We start from the raw sequence: 23,440 nt of genomic DNA, 5'->3' as shown, positions 1-23,440 counted from the left end.
CAGTATTATGTATTTTTTCTTCTTTGTTTAATTAGATGAATAAGACAAGAAGAAAAAGAACATGATGATGAGTTTTTGAAGAATTTTTTATTTTTATTTTTTTATGTTTTATTTCTCTCAAGAGAATGAAATAAGAGTAAATATAATAAAATTAAATAAGAAGAAGATAAAGAAGAAAAAATAAAAAAGAAGAAGAAACAATAGAAGGTAAGGAAGAATAGTTTTGAATTTTGTAGAACAACGAGACCAAATACACCTTAATTTACTAAAAAATGAATTGAAACTAGAATGAGACCCTCGCAATGCGCAAACGGTAAATTAATGATGGTATATAATAAATATTAAAAATGAATATGTTTTGTAGAATTAAATTAAATATGTGTAAACTAAAGTTAAATTTGAAAGGTGTTTGTTTAAAATAATTTATAGTATAAAAGATTTGGATGTTAGAGTTGTACAAAGTGACATTTTTATTTGGTAGGTTGATTTTTACATTTGTTTTAGTTGATGGATTTAGTCTTCTTATGTGGCGCTAGTCCTTCTTTTTCTTTATTGGTTATTGTTAGAATTGTTGCTTTCTTCTTTCTGTTGAGGTTCTTGTCGAGGTTCTTGTGAAGGCATGTTCTTCTATTATGTTGTTTGTTCCATCTTTGTATGTATGTTTTTCTTCCCAAGATGTGTCTTGAATTTGTATGGTTCTCTTTTTTTTTTTAATCTCTTGATGTAGTTTTCCAATGACATCTACAATAAAAAGAATAAAAATATGTAGATTTTTTTGTATAAGTTATTTTTAATAAGAATAATTGAAATAGTATAAAATGAAATTACCTGTTAGTATTTTTCTTTGACCCACTCTGTCACATAATGTCTCAAGTGATGCAAATTTAAAATAGTCTTGAAAAATGTTCAAAATTTGATTTTTAATTTTTTTCAAAACAATTGTGAGTAAAAAGTTTACTTTCATTATATCTTTAATTGGCCTATACAAATCATTTGTATCTTTTATTTTTAAATTTTTTATAGTATAGACTTTTTCTTTCCTACAGTATTAGTAAATCATAGTTCATAATTAGTTAAAAAAGAATAATGAATAGCATATTAAAAAAAGTATAATTTTAATAATATTAAAATACAATTATATATAAAATATTATAAAATAATATAAAAAGTATAAAAAGTAAAAATAATTAAAGTATTTTTTTCATAAGTTCAATTTAAAAATATAATAAATATGTTTGTTTTGTACCTTTTCATCTAATATAATCATTTTTAAATAAAGAGACTCTTCTTCATTTGTGGGTGTTAATGTTTCCCATAGATAAACCACGCAAACTTTGATAAACAAATTGTCTTTTTGTTTGGTGATATTGTCCAAAGAATGATGCTCCATTGAGTAAGTTTGAGATGTTGTGTAGTTCGAAAATAATTTTTTTGTGCTAAATTTGATGTCATTTGAAGGAATAGTGATAAGAGACTTATACAAATAGTTCAAATAGTATGGAATTTGAATATTTTTAATGTAAAATTTATTATGATTAATAATATTATTATTACATTTGTAATGTGAATATTTATTATATTTAATGAGTTATTTATAGAAATTAATAAATTAATTATTTGAGTTATAAATTTATTGTATTGTTTATAACGGTGAAATACAATAATAAATATATGGATATGGATTCAATATTTTTGTAGGTGACAAATTTGATTACAAATTTTTGTATATATATATATATATATATTTTGTTGATTTAAAAATAATAATTGATTTGGTAAAAACTAAGTGATTGATTCTAATATTTTGCCAAGTAAGCGATGTTGCTGACATGACATTAGTAGAAAGAAAAAAATATTTTAAAAATAATGTGGATAAACTTATTTATCTATTTTTATATATTAAGAATAGATTATATTCAAAATGAATCAAAAATTAAATTCAGAATGTAAACTCGTTTCAAAACAAACATATATCAAGTGCACCTTATTTAAATCAAGAATGAACCGAAATTACTTAATTATTGCGACACAAAAAGTTCAGTTAAAAAACAAGCGCACAAACAAATTGAATCATAAAAAAAAAATGTATCAAAATCCATCAAATGATTTTGCATTATTATGTGTTTCTTCTTTTTTATTTGATTAGAAGAACAAGATAAGAAGAAGAATATGATAAAGAGTTTTGAAGAATTTTTTATTCTTATTTTTTTTATTTGATTTGTCTTCTCTTTGTTTTTAGTTTTATTCCTCTCAAGAGAGTGAAACAAGAAAAATTATAATAAAATGAAATAAGAAGACGATGAATAAGAAAAAAATAAAAAAGAAAAAGAAGAAGCAGTAGAAAGTGAAGAGAAAGAGTTTTGAATTGTGCAGAGCAACGAGATCAACTGCACCTTAAGTCACTCAGAAATAAACCAAAATTATATTCAAAATGAACCGAAAATTAAATTAAAAAATAACGACGATATGTATTAGAATAACACGACAATGATGATAACGATGATGATCATGATGATGATAATGATGGAAGAGAAAGATGAAAAGGAAAGAGGAGAAGAAATTCCAGTGTGAAAAGAAGGAGAAATAGGAGGAAAAGGTAGTGTTGATAACAACCGTAATAAAAGTGAAGAAGAAGACGATGACGTAGCATCAGGGGTGAAGAAAAAAAAGGGATAAGAAAGAAGTAGAAGAAGCCACAGAAACAGCACAAAAGAAGAAGAAAGTGAAAAAAATAACCACGAGAGTCTAAAATACTTAGTTAAATTTAAATGTTAAAATTACTTAAATGTAAGAAATAATTGTAATATTTATTCACAATAATAATAACTCAAAACTGCAGAAGAAGTAGCCTAAGATTTTGTATATATTTTTTAGTTACAAGGCTTATACTTTGTACTAAGATGTAACATACAACATATTACTAAGTCCATAATTCACAACTCATCATAACCAGATCTATCCAAAAATCTAGAACATATCCATCAAAATTTGGCATAAAATTAAATTAAAAAAAATAATAAGATGAAAGATCATTTATCTTCGTGACAGATGAGTTATACCATGAATCAATTACCTATCATTCATTTCCTTAGCCTCTACATAATAAACCCTTTTTAATGGACCATACATCACAAGAAAAATTCATGTCCTTTACATACTTGCACAAGAATAAAAGCAAATTGATTCACTTTCAGATTTTGACTACTAACTATAGAAAAAATGAAGCAAGTTCAGTTGTCCTATTCCCTCCTTCTACTCATGTTTGCTACCTTCTATTCTTGCACCAATTCAGCAACAGCACCATCTCCAAAAGCTTCATCCCCAACATCATCAAAACCATTAGTCCCTACATTACCAGATCCTCCAGATTCCTCTGACTCAGCACCAGATGACATAGGCAGAATCCTCAAGAAGGCGAAAACATTCAGGGTTCTAACAAGGCTGCTGAAAAGCACAGAGATAATGAGCAACATCAACTCACAGCTGATGACAGCAAAGAGTGGTGGCCTAACAATCTTTGCCCCGGACGATAACGCCTTCGCGCAACTTAAGGCAGGGTTCTTGAACTCCCTCAACCAAGGCCAGAAGATAGAGCTCTTGCAGTTCCACATCTTACCTCAATATGTTTCAAGCACAAACTTTGATTCTCTCAGCAATCCTGTTCAAACAGTGGCTGGTGAGGATCCCACAAAGCTTCCATTCAATGTGATGGCATCTGGTAACAGTGTCAACATTTCAACTGGGGTCGTCAATGCCACAATCAATGGACTTGTTTACTCTGATACCAATCTGGCCATATACCGTGTCAACCAGGTTTTGCTTCCTTTGGACTTCTTTGTGAAGGCTAAGGCTCCTGCTCCCGCTCCGGTCGAGGCAGAGTCACCCATTGCTGATAAGAAGTCTTCTACTGAAGATCAAGAGAATCAGGATAAGTCTGCTGCACTGAGCTTACTTAGCATTCAAGGAACTGCATTGATGTATATTGCTGTTGGTTTTGTTGTAGTAGCAATGATATGATGGACTTGAAGATGATCATCATCCATTTGGTTGCTTCACTTGTGAAGAACTCTTCTTTTCTTGATTCTTTTAAATTTTGCTTAGTTTTCTCTTTCTCACTTTCTGAAATGTCAAGAGTATGCTTTGCTGTCTGATTTGTTCTTTTCAACTTTTTGTTAGTAAAATGTCTGATATGCTTTGATTAATTTGATATTAAATTTCACAAAACCTGTTCACCATAAGCTCGGAAAAATGTGCTATTAAGGCAGGAAACTCTTTAGCTTGGGCCAGTTTGAGGGGTTTGGGCTTCTGTGTTTCATTTCTTCTAGAAACTTCAATATAATATAATATGATACATCAGTGTAAATCCTACTTCTTCTGGCAGTCATACAAGGAATATGAGACTGAGAGAAAATTAATGGTAGTTACTTTATATGGAAGTATTTTAATACCTTTTAATAGCCATATTTATGGATAATTGCAGAGAAATACTAAGAGTGCAAGCATGGAAAAAGGGAAATTAAATTCAATCTCTTCTCTAAGTCTCAACTAACTTGATCTGTATTAATCATCATCCATGTTCTTAGAGTTTATTCAGTACTTCTCTGGAGCTCGTGTATTAATTGCTGGTCCCATACTCAAACCATATTCCTTGTACTAACATATCAAAAATAGTAATGTTAATCTATTCTACTGTACATGTTCGAATCTAATATCTATTCCTATTTATGTGATCTAAGGTTTGGAATAAATGGCAGTACTAATATTCCACCTATCCCAAGTCTCTATCATTTCTTTGGCCTTCTATATAATCAAATATCATTTAAATCTTCTTTCTAAAACACGAGATTAAAAGCCTTCATTACCAATAATTAAGTAGAAGATGAAGCAAGCTCTATTTTCCTTGTCACTACTTCTAGTCCTCTTGATTTCTTCCTTGAATTCTTCAGTCACAATGGCACAGGCACCTGCATCAGCACCATCGCCTCAGGCTCCAGATTGCTGTGACTCAACCCTAGATGACATAACCAGAATCCTTGAAAAGGAAAAACACATTGATAGTCCTAACCATGCTGCTGAAAATAACAGAGAGCATGAAGAGCATCAACAAAGAGCTTATAGCAGCCAAGAGTAGTAATGGCCTAACAATCCTTGCAGCAGATGACAATGCCTTCTCAGAAGATAAAGCTCTTGTGGTGCCTTTATTTATATTATAATTAGTCCAATTAGTACTAGAGTTGAACTTAATCAACAAATTAATATAAATATGGGTGGGTATTAGGAGTTATATATAATATTTTGTGGTTGGAGTATGTTATTCGGATCTGATACTTATAGCAGCCAAGAGTAGTAATGGCCTAACAATCCTTGCAGCAGATGACAATGCCTTCAGGAGAGATAAAGCTCTTGTGGTGCCTTTATTTATATTATAATTAGTCCAATTAGTACTAGAGTTGAACTTAATCAACAAATTAATATAAATATGGGTGGGTATTAGGAGTTATATATAATATTTTGTGGTTGGAGTATGTTATTCGGATCTGATACTATATATTGTGCTTGTGAGTTAGATGCATGTATGTTATATATGAAAATGTCATTTAATTTGCAAGCAAAGGTGCTCCGTCTATATACATGTAAGTTGAGGAATTAATTGAGGAGAATATATATGTGTCAATCATTGTCTGAGTGAGAGTTTTATTTTCTCAAATGCTCAATCTATCATAATAAGAAACCTTACTCAATCACATATATTGTTCTGATGCATTGCAGTACCTTACCTTAATCTTCCTCCCAAGCAAATACCTGCAACCCCTACTATATATATATAATTTGCCCCATCAATAATCATATTCAATAATAACATGAACATAATAAACATGAAGCAATCACTCTTATCAAACCCATTAGCACTAGTACTAATATCTTCCCTCATGTGTTCTACCACCTTAGCTGCTCTCTCACCAGTCCCACTACCAACCTCCGCCGTGGACATCCTTGGAATCCTAACAAGAGGCGGATCCTTTAACACCTTCATCAGGCTCATGAAAACCACACAATTGATCAACCAACTCACCTCACAGCTCATAACCATTAAATCCGGTGGCCTAACCATTTTCGCCCCGGAGGACGCCGCCTTCTCCCAACTCAAACCAGGGTTCCTCAACATGCTTTCGAATGCGCAAAAGCTTGAGCTCGTTCAGTTCCATGTTCTCCCTGAATTCGTCCCCAGCTCCAACTTTAATACGTTAACTAACCCTGTTAGAACACTAGCCGGTGCTAAACAAGGGAAAGTTGAACTAAACGTGATCAGTTATGGTGGAAGTGTCAACATTTCAACGGGTGAAGTTAACACCACCATCAATGGGATCATATACACGGATAACCATCTTGCAATATATAAAGTTGCTAAGGTGCTTCTCCCATCCGACTTCTTCCCCACCAAGATTGCTGCCGCGCCGGCACCTACTCTGGCGCCGGCACCGGCAGTCGAGGTAGCGAAGGCGCCGAAACCTGATAAGGAGAAGCCGTTAGACGACAATTCGGAACCGTCGTCGACACAGGTTGTTCCGTCTAAGACGTCTGCATCTACGAAAAGTAGAGAGGTTTCCGCTGTGTTTATGGTCATGCTAATAATATTGATCGCATAAACTATATAACATGTAAATGAAGCTGTGTTTACGCATTGTTTCTAATGGAGCGTTGTGATATGTTTTTTGTTTCTACGTGCTTTTCTAATAAGAAAATCTTGAATCTGTATAAAAAAGTAAAGAGTAGTGCTAGGGAGCCAATGGCTTAAGTGTACAATGTGTACAATGGGCTAAATTTTTGGTCCATGAATAAAATGAACATCACCATACTAGCTAGAATAACCAAGGATAATAAACATCTCAATAAAAAATTAAACTGATTTTGGGGTTGAATCTGTATAAAAAAGTAAAGAGTAGTGCTAGGGAGCCAATGGCTTAAGTGTACAATGTGTACAATGGGCTAAATTTTTGGTCCATGAATAAAATGAACATCACCATACTAGCTAGAATAACCAAGGATAATAAACATCTCAATAAAAAATTAAACTGATTTTGGGGTTCACCAAGGATCGAACTCTTGACCTTTCGAATTTAGAACTCTAATACCATATCTGAAACCACTCATCCCAAAAGCATAACCTGACAGGACAATATAACACTAATGGTCATATCTCTAATACTTCTTAAACCTCCATTGTACACATTGTACGCTTAGGCCATTGGCTCCCTAGAATTTTTCAAAAGTAAATCCATGGTAATATAAACACAGATCTTGTTCGAGTGAAAAACAAATAAGTATTTTTTATGGTGTCTAAATTTTATTTATATAATTTAAAAATATAAAGATAAATCTTAGTTTGCTCTATTTCTACATTTAAACAAAATAAGCACAACTTCCATATACATCAAGAAAAAGAAGAGTGTTAGGGGGTTAGCCAGTCATAGTTAATATTTTTAATAGTGTGATATTTTATATAATAGTATAATATTACTTATTTTGCTTTTACTGATTAAGTATTGATCAAATTTTAATAAAAGTGATGAATTCGTAGACTTTCTCATCATGAAATTCCCCAAACAAATAATAGATAACTAGGTCTATAAAGTATAAAATATTCATCAGTATTGTTGCCAAATTCAACGAAACAATAGTTGAACTCTTTGCTCATATAGTAAATTCCCCGGCTACATTATTCTATATTGGTTAGTATTTTTAATTAGCAGTTTAATATTTTTAGTCTAGTAACTTAACATTATATTTTTAAATATGGTTGGTTAACACTGCTAATCAAAACAATATATTATACTGATCTATGATACTACGTACTTTTTCAATATACTTATTAGTTTCATTTTTAGGCACACTCACCAAATTATACCTAACCAAGAATCTGTCAACCTATTCCCAACATTTTACTTCAGGAACGAAGAGGGGAAGAAAACATCTAAACCCTAAAATAGCTAATTCCTCAACGTGGCTTAAATTGCTTATCAGTGTTTATCATCAAGTATTTCAAAATTGTTGGATAATGTTTGTAATGCATTGAAGAAATAATGGAGATTGGATTTGAAGAAGCTAAAGCAATATCCAATTTTTGATTTGAGGATGGATGATATAGATAGATGTAGAGGTTCACGGCCTCTAAAGAACTAAAAGTATGTGACAGTCAGCACTGATCACCACAGCATATATATATATATACTAGCAGAGGACCCGCGCAATGCACGAGTAAAAAATATCTATTAGCTAAATTTTTTTATTCAATTTAACTCGAAAAAGATTAATTGCTCTTTTAATTAAAAATGTATAATTTATATTGTCTCAAAAAAAATAAACACATCAACTCTAAAATATCATAGCTTAAATACTTTTTCTAAAACTTGTGGTGCCTTAGCGGGATGATCTTTCATTTTATTTGTAAGCAAAATAATTTGGTAAAATTTTTAAAAAATTATTGCATTTTACAGAACAATGATTTTATATTCCTCTCAAATACAAATAAGTGAGTCAAAAAAAATTACAAATATAAGTAATAGACTTTTTTGATAGACTTCCTTTACCTTTTATTTCTTTCTTTTTACTTTTTTTTTATTATTTATTCTTAAATATTGTAAAAATGACACATCAATAAAATACGATTGAGACTTTGAATTGTTTGTAATTTTAATAGGTTGTTGAGTGGTATAATGTGATTTTTATATTTTTAATGAGATTAAACATTATAAACGAATTAATCAACTTAGTATATAATTTTAAAAATAATAATTAATTTATTTTGTGTAATTTTTACATACAAAAATAATTTGTTCTTTATTTATCAGTTATAATATTAAATGGAAAAAAATAACATATTAAGAAATATCTCTCTAAAATTTGTTACTTATTAAACACATCACACATGGCGTTAAATTCAGTTACTTGCTCTTCTAGGCAATGCTCTAAAATTTTATGAAAAAGGAAGATTTTAACTCGTTAAAATTGAATAGAAGATTAATAAATTAGGGTGTGAATGTTTTCTCTATGTTTGATTATTATAAATGCTTAAAAAAATATTTGTTAAGAGAGAACATAAATAAAAAAGAAAAAGATACTTCACCTGAAAAGAGAGAATTTTTTATTTTATTTTGTATAGTATAATTTCTGTACTAATTAACTAACTCTCTTGCCTTTCATGAATATTGTCCAAGTCTGATCAAATCAATTTTTCTTCAAAACAGAAAAATCAACACAAGACACCACAATTTAGATAATTACAAATCTTAATATAACAGAATTGGCTAACATAATGAGCAAAAATATATATGTCAAAAACGCTCATTGATATAAAACAAAGTCTTTGTTAAAAATTATAAAGAACTCAAATTGATAAGTAATATCTCAATGAATTTTGCCTTAATATATAAAATTCCTGCAATCCTATAAATTGAGTAAAAAAACAAATTTTTGAAAACAATTTTTGAAAACCTTAGGCAATAGTAGCAGCAGCTCCAGAGAGTCCTTGGTGCAACTTTTGTACCTGATTAGAAGTAATAACAATAACCTTTAAAGTCATATCCTATCCTCCATAATAAAAAAAATCACACATAATTTTTCCCAAACTAATAATAATCATCAATGACAATAACATTAGTAATGGCAGTTAAAACAATAAAACTGTTCAATAAAAAAATAAAAATAGAAATTTAACCCCCGAATAAAATTACCTTCTACCCCCTATTGCTGTAACCTTAGAGCTAATAGCTTGTCTTGTCTGCATCTTTTTTTTTAAATAAGAAATCACGCACTAAACCTATCAGAGACATGAGACCAGTAGCAGTTACAAAGGCTTAAAGCAGAACATAAACCCACTACTATCTTGCTAAATAGACCAACAACTTAAAGAAACTACTATTCTAAATCAAGCAAAGAAGATAAAAACCATCCTATAATAATAATCAAGACCACAATAAGACAAAGCATATGTACATATTTCATCCACTCCTCAAATCATTATATTATTGAATTTTAAATTCTCCTCTCTTGCGCTCTTCTTTATTCGACACCCAAGATTGGCTCCAATACTTTATCTCCCATTTCAAAACCTGTGTATTTATCTCCCACTGCTGCTTATACCTCGCTGGAATCGGTGCCGCAATCCATGACTTTAAGCATTCTTTAGCTCATCTACAATGCAAACCTATATTATATAGTACATCGCCCCAAAGACTCAATGCTACATCACAACTAAAGAAAAGATGGCGTACATTCTCTGGCTCTTTACCACACATTGGACATTCATAGAGGCTGGCAAAATCTCACAGCTACATAAGTTGTCTCTAGTGTTACAATTTTTTCATTAAAACAAACCAGTTTAATAGCTCAACATGCTTGATGCTAAACCATCCCATTATTTCTTCATGAACCTGAAATTGTTCGACACCTCACTTGCCATATCTTTATAATGTACTTACAGCATCTTACCTCTATCCCTCTGAAATTCATAAAATCAAACCAACATCTGCAAATAATGAATGAACAAAGAAATATTTCGAAAGTAATGAATGAACAAAGAAATACTTCGAAATCAAAAAGGTCATTAGAATCTATGACATTACAAAATAAAATTGAGTGTTTTGTGGCAAACACATAAATATATTGGTTATTGAACCTCATTAAACATGCAACGAAATCAAAGTGCAAATCCATCAAAGAATTCTCAAAAATAAGGAGAAATAAGAACAAACTTTTGAATCAAAAGAAGTTATTTCACTGAATAAGTAAGAGATCCAGTTCTAACTTAACAATGTATTGAATTATTTTAAAAAAAAAGGCTGCAAATAGATTCAAAGTAGAAAATCAACAACTAAACAAAAAAAGTGAAGTCTAATACTCTACTACAGCAAAAAATAAAGTTTGAAAATAACAAAAAATGAAATCAATTTTTATATAGCAACTTAGTAACTATTGATGACTATATTTGGTATAAAATAGAGTAGTTATTTGCTTGAATATTAATATTCAACAATATAATCAAGAGATATGATTATTTTAGAAATGTATATTACCTACTCCCATTGATTCACCTACTCTCCTTAACTAACCTACGCTCTTTTACTAAAGCTTATTTATACTTTCTCAATTTTGTGAAGGACTGAAGGGAAAAAAGATCTATATCAAGTACTACTTGTACAAAAAGATGAAATAAAAGTAATGATTTATATATCTCTACCAAATTCATAAATTATATGTCTCTAAACAAAAATCGTATTCAATTATTTTTTTCCTAATATTCAGAGCTTGTCATGATTTTAACTCATTAGAAGATCCCAAACACAAAAAGAAAATTTTTTATTCAAAAAGTCTCATTATTTTAAGTATTTTAATTTAGCATCACTACTCATATAATTGTATTATTCTGAAGAACGCCTGATATTAGGATCTAAATACATTTTTTAATAAAAAAGAAAAAAGAAAGAAAAGTACTCAGCTTTTTATAAGAGCAATAAGTTCAGAATAAAATATAATAGTCAATGTCCCATTTTTCCAGAGGAGAAACTAAAAAATATTAAATAGGTTAAATGTATAAGTAGAAAAGATCATCTCAAAGAAATCCAAACAAACTTGATTATCCTCAAATTTCACTTTTGTCCAATCAACACTCTGTCTTAAAACAGAAGTAAATTGCAATAAAGTTATAGCATGATAACATAGTGATAGACAACTAATAAGAGCAAACAATAAACTAATTAAGATCATTTGTAACTAAACTGCTTTATGCAATTGTACTTCACAGCTTTTAGGGGTTAACTTTTAGTTAACAGCTCTGGTAGAACTCCTAAGATGCAATTTTAATCAATTGTTATTGATTATATCAAATGTTATCCTCATCAATTATCAAGTATAAGAACACTTACCCATAACAAAAATGACCAATTAAGAGAATCCATAACACAACAAAAATTGAAACTCTAAAAAAAAAATCAAATAAATTTACCGTCACTTTTATTGCTTTCTTCATTCATCTAAATTTAAAATAATTGGATAAATTCTCTAAACCAAAGAATATTTAAAAGGCATAATTGAGCATAATAATCACATTTAATTTTCATTAGCTCCACAATAGCTTAAAAATCTTAATATATTGTAATCTTCTTGTCATATTTAAAAATAAAATTGAGAAAAATCAAGACCCTCCAAAAACAAAACTTGATAAATAGTGAACTAACTCACCAGCAGTGGCCCACAAATCCAAATTTATGGTGCTTCTATCCACAATAAACATTTATCAAGGTCCTACAATAGGTAATCCTATTGTGATTATGATTAGTTTATAAATATAAAAGGCTCCTATATTAATATAGCCTCTGGTACTTTAGCATTGAAATTCAATGCGTAATTATTTCCAATTTTCTTACACAAAATGGTATTATTATAAAGAAAGAAGCTAAAATTTTTTTTTTAAAAAAAACTACACTTTCATAGACTAAGTTTAAAATTTTAAAGTATTCTTCATCTTCTATTTTTTTTTTTTAATCAAGAAGCAAAATATCTTTATCATAAAGACAAAATCTTTAAGCAAAGTAAAATTATAGTCAAACTCGCATTTGGAATCTAAAGTAAATTTTAACAGTTGTACAATTGTGCACATAATTTTCTGAATTTCCAACAAATAACAAATGATTTACAATTCAGATATCAATTCCAAAATTGTACATTGGCCACTTACAATTAATAACATTGTCCAATCTTTTGTTTCTTTTCGTTAAAGAGTGCATTAACATAGAATGTAAAAGGCATCAATTGAAAATCATAGCGAGTTGAAATAGCAAGATATGCACAAGATTGGCCTACGTATAACTTAACCAAATGTGAGAGAAAAAAGTAAAATATGTGAATAGGACAATGAAAGCAGCTACCAAAGTATAAGTAACAATGCACTTGAATGTTAAAAGTTACTTTTCATTTATTTGGTTAAGGAACTGACCTCGAAATCAGAGAACAATTGGTCCTTTTTTTGGAGCGTGTTCATTAGCCGTGAAGCAACTTCAGTTTCATGAGTTAGAATATCATCCACTGAAATTCGCAAAACATATCACAAACAACTTTAGAAGCATATTTTTTACTATTTTGATCCTTCTGTTCATTGCATAAAAGCAACAAACATATCAATGATGCTCCTTAATTGAATTATTTATTGCTTAGTCATACAGTTAACATGAAACCCAATTTTTATCATGATAATAGAAATATAAACTTAAATGCATACTTCAAAATTTAAATACTTCTTAGAACTGATGAGTTCATATTATTATCAAATGATAATGCAAGACTTGGTAAGTAAAAAATATGAGATCTAAAGTGAGAGGAATAGCTGATAATGCATATAATTGGTTCCTTTTAAAAAGAGAGCTAGCCATAAAGGATTTTGACTATCCTTTAATGTCAAAAGCTTATGGTACAGTATTTACTTATCTATCTCCTATTTTTACTCTCCTGTAATGAACTCTAAAATGTGAAATTCCCAGCAAAAGATAGGTAACTTCAGGATTAATCTTATTTATCATATCCATGGCAATTCTCATATTGAAATGGGATGAAAAGCTTGAAAGAAAAAATAGAGGCCAAATACTAAAACAAATTTTATAAAAAAAAAACAACACAATGAGCTAGAAAGAGGTGAGAAAACTGTGACTCTCACAACAAAATGGGAATTTGAAATTGAACATTCAGGACACGCAGCAATGAACACAGTATAAGAAACATATATAAAACCTTTTTAGAGTGACCAATGATATAAAAAGAACCTATTTAAATAATGATATACAATGAAGTCACCCAAAATTGATTTAAAACAATCCTAAATAAACACAAAAGTTATAAAATCTGAAACATTTAAAGTTTTAGAATTTATAGATTCGTGAATTTTTATAACCTTCAATAAATTTAGCCACAATATTTAGCACTATCAAATTGGGACTAAAACACAACTTACCAATCAAGTAGCTTTTACATGACCTTTAATAAGCACCACCTGAAGCTCTTCATCAACACCAGACCTATTCAAAGTAGGGACCAGAATTGCAAGGTTCATGGATAAATGTTAAAAGTTGGCCCCAAATAAACTAATATTAAGTACTAATTGTGAAAACAAACAAATAATTTTTTTTTTTTAAATTAAGCCTATCAAACTTGAAAGTTTACCTAAACTTGTGGAACCTAGAAAACTTAAAATTATAAAATAAAAAAATATATATTGTCACTCATGTTATATCACTATGGACATAATGACAAATTACTTTTTTTATTATGTCTTTGCATGAATTTATAAAAAAAAAATAAGTGATATGAATCAACATGGCAACAAAATGCTCGAGGAAAAAGTAAGATGTTGATGCAAGAATCTTGATAATCTTGTGTTTTGACCACAATGTATAAAACAAAAAAAAAAAAAGTAAGATGTGATCTTTCAAATATAAAAGAATACATGATCAGCAGAGAAAATGGCCCAAGCTAAGGGCTTGTTGAAGAGAACACTTCTCCTAACCAAACTCACAACACAACGGAGTCCTTGAATCAAAGAGTATCCAGCAGCCAAACCATTCGCAACAACCAAGAATCTGCAAAGTTTTTTAATCCATCAAAAACTAATGAATTAGGACAACAAAACATGCAACACTTTTATTGCTAGAAATTAACATAGAACATAGATTAATAGATACTTACACCAAAGCCTTAACATCAGTGAATTTAGCTTCCTTCTCAAAGGAGAAAAACACCTTCACTTGTGAATCAGTTCTAATAAGAACAGCTGCAACAACTCCAAGACCAAGAATCATAAACCTTAACACCAACTCAGCTATCTTGATCCTCTTATCGAACAATTTCAGGTTTGTGCTATGGTACGCTAGAACTGTTCCAGGACTAAAACCTACACCCAAATAACTCATTTTCTATAGACACTAACAATGCAAAAGAAAACAATGGATATGAACACCAACCACTAAAAAGGTACAAATACCAATATAATTTCAAACCACTCTTGAGATCCTATCATATCATTGCACTTGCTGAAAGCACAAATATTTTCTATCTTCTTCCTGCAATTATCTTTTCTCCCACTTTTCTCAAATCAGATCAACACCCCAGCCATATTTTCATGTGAAACAAAAACGTATATACGGATCAAAAAGATAGAGAGTTGGTGTTGTATTATTATCATTACCGGCCTACATAATACCAAAACCATTTCTTGAAGAGACATGAAGATTAATTTGGAGACTATATTTTGCAATGAATAAAAATGATACAGCTTGATGTTGTTGGATAATGCGAAATCAGCGTGACTTACCCAACGAAATGGGGAAGATTCAAGGCACAAAGGCAACGCTGCAAATCACCTATACCAACTATCAGAATGGTCAGATTTCTTCCAAAGATCATAAAGGTAGAGGTTTTTTTACCGCGACAGCACATACGGAAACCAATCTTCTTAATCTTGCTAAAATTAAACCTCCAGAACATCTGAAGCCATCCAGAAACAGAAAACATACCAAACCTCAAATCAAAGACAACGAAAACAGACAGGAAAATCCTAAATCAAAGAGATTAAAGACCCAGTCCCAGACAAAGAAATAAATCAAGAGAATACCTTCACGGGGGAGCGCTGGTTGAGATCTCGACCCAACATGTATCACCAAGGCTGTTGACGTTCGAGAGCGCATCAACCACGCAACAGATATCTTAGTCGCCCAGCATCGCCGGCATTTCACCAGCTGAAACTAACAGCGCCATCGCCGTGATTGTGATCTGAGACGAAAATTCCGCTCAGCTCGGTGAGTTAGGGTTTTCAGATGGGGGTTGTTGAAAATGGTGTTTAAGAGATGGCTTTTCAAATGGAGATATATGGCTTACTGAAATGAGGTTTTGAGAACCAGGGAGAGCCATAAAGAGAGCGTGGATGGGCAGCGATTATATGGACCAGAATGAGTTTGTGGGCTATGGAGGAGAGAACGAAGCAGAAGGGGGCATTTAGAGTTTCAAAAGGGAGAGAGAGAAATTGAAGTGAAAGATAGATAGATAGATAATAGGAGAGATTTTTTATTCTGGTTAATTGAGAAAATGACGCGTGGCTTCAGGAGCCACGGTCATTATACAAGTAGTAGATAGGACGCTGTAAAGTTGTTGTACGTCGTACATGTACTTCCATTGCATTGACAGTCACAGATATAGAATAGGTAGGTTAAGTTTACTATACTAGATTACTAGTGTAGTGCTATTGCTACTACCAAAAATAATAATTGAAAGAGCTGAGGGAATATTATTATAGATAGTGGTTCCAAATATGGGTTGGCCCCCACTTAGTTCACGAGATGGATCCTGTCATATCTCATCTCATCTCAATGCTATGCCTCCGTGACCCATCTATCATCATTAACTTACCTACTTAATTAACTTAACTTGTTCTTTTTATTATCTATGTATCATACAATTAACCTCACCTACATATATTCTTGATGATGATGAAGAGGATTGGTTTGGAAGTCGACGAGGGATCCCATTGGATTATTCATGAACTTGGTGGTGACCCCAACGCCAAGAAAGTCTCTGGTCAACCCAAGTGGGTGTTGCATCAAGTTTGAATCGTTATTGAAGGAGGAGAACTGAGACGAAGAGCTGAGCATGAATCCGACAAAGGCATTGTCGTTGTTAGAAGCCATGGGGGTAGATTCCATTTGTGTAGCTTTCTGCAACAACGCAGTGGCCGACATGAGTGTGGATGATGATGATGATGAGTACAACAAGTCTCCGAGCTTGTTCTCTTGGTTGATTGTTTGGTCAAGCCATAGTGGTAGTGATGGTGGTGGCATGGAAGCAGTATGAAATTGAGGCAAGGCTTGACAAAAAGATCTGTGAGTGAGGAAGCTGTCCTTCCTGGAGAAGGGAGTGCCACAGTGACAACGATACTCTCTGGTGCCACAGATCTTGGTATGAGCCTTCCAATCAGAGTGAACAGCGTATTTCTTGGAGCACTTTTCGCATTTCAGCTTCTTCTCGCCGTGCTTTCTGCTGTAGTGTTTCTTTATCCCCGTCAAGTCCCCCAGCGCACGAGAACTCTCGTGGTGGACGCAGCTCTTCTCCGGACACACGTACACCTTCTTCCGCACCACCTCCTCCTTCTCCCTCTGCCGAAGCTTCCACGGCAGGTTGTGCCCTCGCCGGTGCAGCTGCAGGTTCTGGTCTCTCTGGAACCCTTTCTTGCATATCTCGCATATGAAACGGTTTGTCGCCATCAGCGACTTTGGTGATAGAGCTATTACTTCTGCCTCTGGATCTGCATGCTTCAATTCATCAATTCATATATATAATAATAGATTTCAAACTATATTAAGTATTCTTTAATTTCTTGCCTGGCCTTCCTGGTTGACTTCGCTTTCTCTTCACTACTCCTGAAATTGAATTAGGGTTTCCGTAATGGATGATGCTGGAACTCGAAGGAGCTGCTGCTGATGGTGATGATGAAAAGGCTTCTGATGAAGACATCATCATCATTCATGAAATATGCTTTTATTGCTTGGTTTGAATAAGGATGAGATGCACGATTCAGAATTCTAAAACAAAACAAGAAATATGGTGCAGCTGCTTAGAAGGGAAAAGAAAGCAAAAAGGTAAAATCTAAATTTTCATATGCTTAACACTGCTGCTTTAACATGAAGACAAGAAAGAAAAGGTGTGGTATATTTATATACATACATGTCTGAAAATTAATAATAAAAAAACAATTAAAATTGATACATATATTACAACATGTGAATCGCGGTGGCAGCTAGCTAGCACAACTGCACAAGTGTTGTGTGTTGGCTTCACTTCCCTTGAGTAGTTTAATTTTATGCTCATGAAGAGAGACAAGCTAGAAGAGAATAATACTTATTCATATAATCTAATAATAATAATTAATAAATGAAATTTTGGTTCGCCAGTGTGGATTTCTTCTTATCAAAAAGAGCTGGACCGCTTTTGTGTCTGTGTCACTCACTTTCACGGTGCATATACGGTATTAGCAAGTTGATTAAGTAACTACGTAAATCTACCAACTAAATCCATCAAACCAGCTACTATGCCTACTAGCCTAGTTCCATCGTAATCTACTCTTCTTTTAGACAAAGCAGCCAAAGCATATGCACATATATAATATTCATTATTATTTCAACTTTGATTTCAAGTATAGTCTTTGTTTTGTAGAGAAAAAAAAAGTTTCCGATCCAATCACTATTTTTAGATATTAATTATTAATATTTTAATTCTACTAAACTTTTCCAACTTTTAATATTTCTATTTGTAGATTGTTATATGCCGTATTGCTGCTTTATCTAGCAATTAACTACTTGCAACATTCTTTAATTAGTACATGCAAATTAAACCTATTTAAAAATTTGTGACATTTTTATTCTCTAAAAATTTTACTCTACCTAGTTAACTTTATAAAATATATGTATTAAACCGCATGCATTCTTATCCTACACATGCTGTTCTAATGCGACCAATTACTTTAATTTATCAAAATACTTAATTTATTTGAGATATCACTAATTAAGAAAAACGAGCATACGACTCAATAAAATTTTCAAAGTTCAAATTCTAGAAAAAGTAATTATTTGATGGTTTTCCTAATATTCATGACAATACTAAAGTTGATATATTCTAAATAAAAAAATAGAAAATAAATAAGCGCTTATTTAAAGTATAAAAGAGCTTATATAAGTCAAAAATTAAAAGAGGCATAATAATTAAAACATCAAATAAAACCATAAATATGACTATGCAAAATAGTTTTCCTTCTAAGAACCAAAACTTCATCAAATTAGTGAGAATATAAAAGTGTGTTTTGGGGATGGGATTGATAATATAGACAGATACATACAGATAAAAATGTTTTATGTATACTAAAACTTAATAATTAAATCCGTTATTACGTATCTATATATTTTTATATATACCGGTTTATATATTTATTTAACTAAATAATCAGTTACAGAAATAAATAAATTTATCATAATAAATTAATTAATCATAATAAAAAAATTTAAAAAATATCTCGCTTTCAGCGAGAAGAGATTTTTCTTTTTTTTAATATATATATATCCAATTATTAATATTAATATATTTAGTAATAGAGATTTTTCTTTTTTTAAATATATATCCAATTCTTAATATTATATTTAATATTAATACATTTAGTAATTAAACTATCGTAGTAAAAATTAATTATATTCGATGTTAATTATTTACAACAAAAATAATAACATTAAAATGTATCAAAAAATAATTTTTAAGTTATAAGGGTTATATTATTATAAATATTATTATCTAAGTCGTAATATTACCAACTTTTTCTAAGATTAATTTTGGTGTTATTAAATTTGTGTTAAAAAAAAAACAATTCTACAGTAAATACTTAATATTCATCAATAAATACTATAAACACATCATAAACACATTATATTATACATATATATGTTACCACTATTATAAATTTATGTATATAAAGTAATTAGAATATATGTATAACATAATGTATTTCTAGTGTTTAATAATAAATATGTGAGATGAAAAACGTTACAACTTTTTCAGCTAATATCAATTAATTGAATAAAGTGAGATAAAAAATACGTATTATTTTTATTTAATTTTATATTTTATATTTTTAAATTTAAATATATTTATCTAATATTTAGATTTTAATATTTAAATTTATTTTTTTAATTTAGGTATGTATTTAGATTTATGGATACAAAATTTAAATATTTTTCTAAGATTTAGGAATAAGTACTGTTTTAATCCCTAAAGTTTAGGGTCAAAATCAAATTCATCCCTTATTTTATTTTGGATTTAAAATCGTCTTCAACGTTTTATATTAAAATCGTCCTTTTGAATAAAATATTTTTTTAAATGACAAAAATATCCCCTTATCTTCTTTATTTGGCTATCATCTCCACTTATTCAAGAAAATACCCCATTATCCCAACGTTTCACACTCCTCCTCTTCCTCTTAATCGGACCACCCTCTGAATCCACTCATCTTCTTTCTCTTGAGCATTCTTGTAACATCCTAACTATCAAAATATCACACTTTTGCCTGCGTCACTCTGATAGCTCGGGTGTTACAACGACTCTTAAAATATTTAATACTAAAATACGAGTCTGTTTAAAACTTAGACCGTATTTCTTAATATTTACATCCATAATTACATTACAATTACAATACTTACAATGCAAGAATATATATATATATCAATTTTCTATCCCTCTTACAAAACTTATAAAATTAAAAACGAAAAAAATAAATAAATACTAAAACAATACAAAATATAGGATAAACAAAAAAGTAATAAGCTCTCCCAAACTTCGTTGTCCATGACCTGAAATAGAAAAGATCTGTAGGAGAGTGAAAACATCGTCCTCGCTGGTTCTCACTATGGGGTTAGGAAATTATTATAACAGGATACGTGAAAATAAAGTTGTTTCTAAAGTACCGTGATTAATAGCCGTCTTATGTATGTATCTTTTCAAAACCAAAGATTTAATATTCAAAATCCAAAATTCATTTTAAAAGAGGAAGCTATTAACTCTTCAAAAATCTTAAACCCTTTTAAAAGTTTTTTCTAAACAATATGAATGACCAACCTGTTTCAAGTATAGGTTCATTAAGTCTATGCTGAACCAGTTTAGTTTTTCATACTTTTCTAAACCAAAAACACAAACCACACAGCCTTCGATCCATTTCATAATCAACCACGGCTCTAGACCTAAGCAACTCAATCAAGTAGTTACATCAAGTAGAGCAATTAGCAATTAAACATAAATAATCACATAAGCAAACCAATTACAATATGCACACCCAAACAATGTCATATAGATGCATATGATGAATACATTCCCTATGGGTGATGATATCATCTGTCGGTTAAATAGCCAACCCGACACGTCCTGGTAGCTAATCATGGACTGAAACACCCTTGCGGAGCAAGTAGGTTTGAGCTACAACTAACCCACCCCCTTACTACTACCCGCTTAACCCAGAGTCAGTGGAATAACCACCACTGCGGCTACTACCCAGGCAGGGGTTTAAAAGCTCAACTTGGAACAAGTGGGACGAACCACAACCCGTGCTACTACCTAGGCATCACAATCATTGACTTGGAGCAAGCGAGATGAACCACCATACTTGCTACTACCCAGGTGGTATCTCAAACAATGACCTGGAGCAAGCGGGATGAACCACCATCCTTCCTACTACCCAAGTATCTCAAACATACATTCATTTATGCCATATATCACTTTCTCCTCAAATCACTTTACCTTAAAACCAAAAGTCCTTTTTCTTTATAGCATTCTTTTTCACATCATCTAATTTTCCCAAACCAACCTAAAAATTATTTCATTCTTAAACCATCTGCTTAACCATTTTAAATTAGGAATTATTAATTAATTATCACCACAAAGTCTCAAGATTTTGAGAAAAAATCTACCAAATTTTAATTTTTAAATTCATTAAAAATCCTTAAAAATCATTGTTTTCCTAATTTGAATCAAAATCAAATCACAAAAATTAAAAATCCTAAACAATTTTCAAAGCTGAATCACTTAGAACAAAACCAGCCCATTCAAATCGAAACCACTTTCAAGTTCACTTTTAAAATCAATTCTCGACTTCTTCCAAAACGTCACAAATAGAATTACTTAATCAAAGTCCAATTTCTTTCAAATCCACTAGTACTCCTCCAATTGAAATCCTCAAATCAAATTCAAAAACATAAACCATTTTCACATTTAAAACAGCTTTAAGACATAAGTTTCTTCGAAACGACTTGCTCCCAAAAGAGATATAATATTTTTCTCAAGAAAATAGGACTAAATTATAATTTTCATTTGAATAATTCATTTCAAAACATTGTTCATTACTTTTTTGAATAATTCAAGTAAAATGGTAAAAATCTTTAAATAATAATTTTTCGAATAACATTTCAATAAAATCTCGAATTTTATAGGAATTTCGCCAGTATCTTCCCTAAAATTTGGACTTTGCCACCCTTTCTGGATCCCAATTATACCATTCCACAACCCTTTCCAACGGGTTCAAAACCAAATTAGTTTAAAATAAAGCTAATTCAAAAAATTCATATCATTTTCGTATCTCAAGAAAATCGATTCAAAATCAAATCATTTTTAACGAACCAAACTCATTTCCCAAAACTTTAAAGAATTAATTTAACAAAACCAAACAATAATCCAATCAAACAATAGTCATATTTATCCCAAAATAGCCCGACAATATATAAGACTTACATAATCACCAGAAATTATATTTATCATATCTATATCCATTTATAACAATTCCAAAGTATAAAATAAGCTTTTTAGAAAAACACCCCTACCTCGACAAGCCGAAATCCGAAAACCAAACGCATCAAGAAAACCTTCCCTCTTAGCGCGCAATCCGCGGCAGCTGCAACCACAACAACCTTAATCACGGCGTGTAAGAACTGAACTCAAACCTAAAGCATTAACGTTGCAAGGACCTTAGAAACATATCACAGAATAGCGACTAAAAGAAATCGGAACAGAAAATAGCTTACTGAACCTACGAATATCCAAAAAAAGGGAACGGCGGCAACTCCGTTGACGACGCGGTAGCTTGATGTCGCATGCTCGACTACTGAACTCGGCATGCACAAACCACAATTCGACCCTATGTTACCATCATCTCAGTAACTCTAACAGGTTATGATAGAAAAGCTAATTTCAAAGGTCTTAGAGACGATAACGCTTACCAAGATAGAGGATCCCGCGGTAGTTTCCAACGGCAGAGGCAAGACACGGCAAAACCCAACTTTTCCTCCTTCCCCGCGACTCAGACGGCGGCACAGGTAGCCATAATGGCGGCGAGCTTCAGCCGCGACGGGGAATGGCAAAACAACGTCGTTCTTCCCCTCCTCCAACTCTTCCCTCTTGAATGTTGCGCGTCCCTCTCTTTCCCGGCAACAATGGCGATGAAGGCGAGTTTGGTGGTGACGGCGGCAACACGCGACGGTGGAGGTCCGCGATGAGGACAACAGCGACGCTGGCTCCGCGGTGAACTAACACGGTCTCCCTCACTCCTCGCGATTTTGCTTCGACGGCTGCTCCAAGGCGGACCGGCGGCGACCAAGAGCTGGGTGGTGGCGCAGACAGCTCCCCCTACTCTTCCTCTCCTTCCTCGAGCTCCCTTTCCCGTTCCCCTTTTCTTTTTCTTTCTTTCCTTCTTTTCTTTTTTGTGTTACTGCGTGTGTGTGTTCTTGTCTTGAGTGTGAGTGTTGTGTGTGAGGGATGGGGGGAGTGTCGTTTAGTTTAGGATTTGAGGTAGATTAGGAAATTTTAATAAAAATAAGGGTAATAA

At 31.6% G+C, this 23,440-nt stretch overlaps 4 protein-coding genes across 13 annotated transcripts; 2 read left to right on the top strand and 2 right to left on the bottom strand.

Annotated features, from left to right (window-relative positions):
* Positions 1-3,142: 3,142 nt before the first annotated feature.
* Positions 3,143-4,181, top strand: LOC130943714 (fasciclin-like arabinogalactan protein 11). The gene has a single exon (XM_057871717.1). The coding sequence runs from the start codon at positions 3,220-3,222 to the stop codon at positions 4,015-4,017; it is 798 nt and encodes a 265-aa protein (XP_057727700.1). The 5' UTR covers positions 3,143-3,219; the 3' UTR covers positions 4,018-4,181.
* A 636-nt stretch (positions 4,182-4,817) lies between these two features.
* On the top strand, positions 4,818-6,718 carry LOC130945717 (fasciclin-like arabinogalactan protein 12). The gene is made up of 2 exons (XM_057874424.1): positions 4,818-5,127; positions 5,828-6,718. The coding sequence occupies exons 1-2, from the start codon at positions 4,880-4,882 to the stop codon at positions 6,645-6,647; spliced, it is 1,068 nt and encodes a 355-aa protein (XP_057730407.1). The 5' UTR covers positions 4,818-4,879; the 3' UTR covers positions 6,648-6,718.
* Positions 6,719-9,939: 3,221 nt separating this feature from the next.
* Positions 9,940-17,918, bottom strand: LOC130944054 (zinc finger protein BALDIBIS-like). Of its 10 annotated transcripts, none has more exons than XM_057872181.1 (9): positions 17,415-17,918; positions 15,656-17,338; positions 15,356-15,528; positions 14,731-14,935; positions 14,561-14,624; positions 14,000-14,063; positions 12,992-13,080; positions 12,238-12,300; positions 9,940-10,525 (listed from the first exon to the last, which is right to left on the bottom strand). In XM_057872181.1, exons 1-2 carry the CDS (start codon positions 17,554-17,556, stop codon positions 16,506-16,508), a joined length of 975 nt encoding a protein of 324 aa, XP_057728164.1. In that variant the 5' UTR covers positions 17,557-17,918; the 3' UTR covers positions 9,940-10,525; positions 12,238-12,300; positions 12,992-13,080; positions 14,000-14,063; positions 14,561-14,624; positions 14,731-14,935; positions 15,356-15,528; positions 15,656-16,505. The 10 variants fall into 10 exon arrangements, with proteins under 10 accessions (XP_057728164.1, XP_057728168.1, XP_057728160.1 ...); XM_057872185.1 differs by having other exon boundaries at positions 9,940-10,498; XM_057872177.1 differs by lacking the exon at positions 12,238-12,300 and having other exon boundaries at positions 9,940-10,191; positions 10,272-10,525.
* Positions 14,474-14,954, bottom strand: LOC130945715 (CASP-like protein 2B1). The gene is made up of 2 exons (XM_057874423.1): positions 14,731-14,954; positions 14,474-14,624 (listed from the first exon to the last, which is right to left on the bottom strand). Exons 1-2 carry the CDS (start codon positions 14,952-14,954, stop codon positions 14,474-14,476), a joined length of 375 nt encoding a protein of 124 aa, XP_057730406.1.
* Positions 17,919-23,440: the final 5,522 nt, after the last annotated feature.

This window comes from Arachis stenosperma, chromosome 8 (assembly GCF_014773155.1).
Source record: "Arachis stenosperma cultivar V10309 chromosome 8, arast.V10309.gnm1.PFL2, whole genome shotgun sequence".
Classification (NCBI taxonomy): domain Eukaryota; kingdom Viridiplantae; phylum Streptophyta; class Magnoliopsida; order Fabales; family Fabaceae; genus Arachis; species Arachis stenosperma.
The sequence above is the reverse complement of the archived record's forward strand: the minus strand, read 5'-3'. Positions and strand labels throughout refer to the sequence as shown.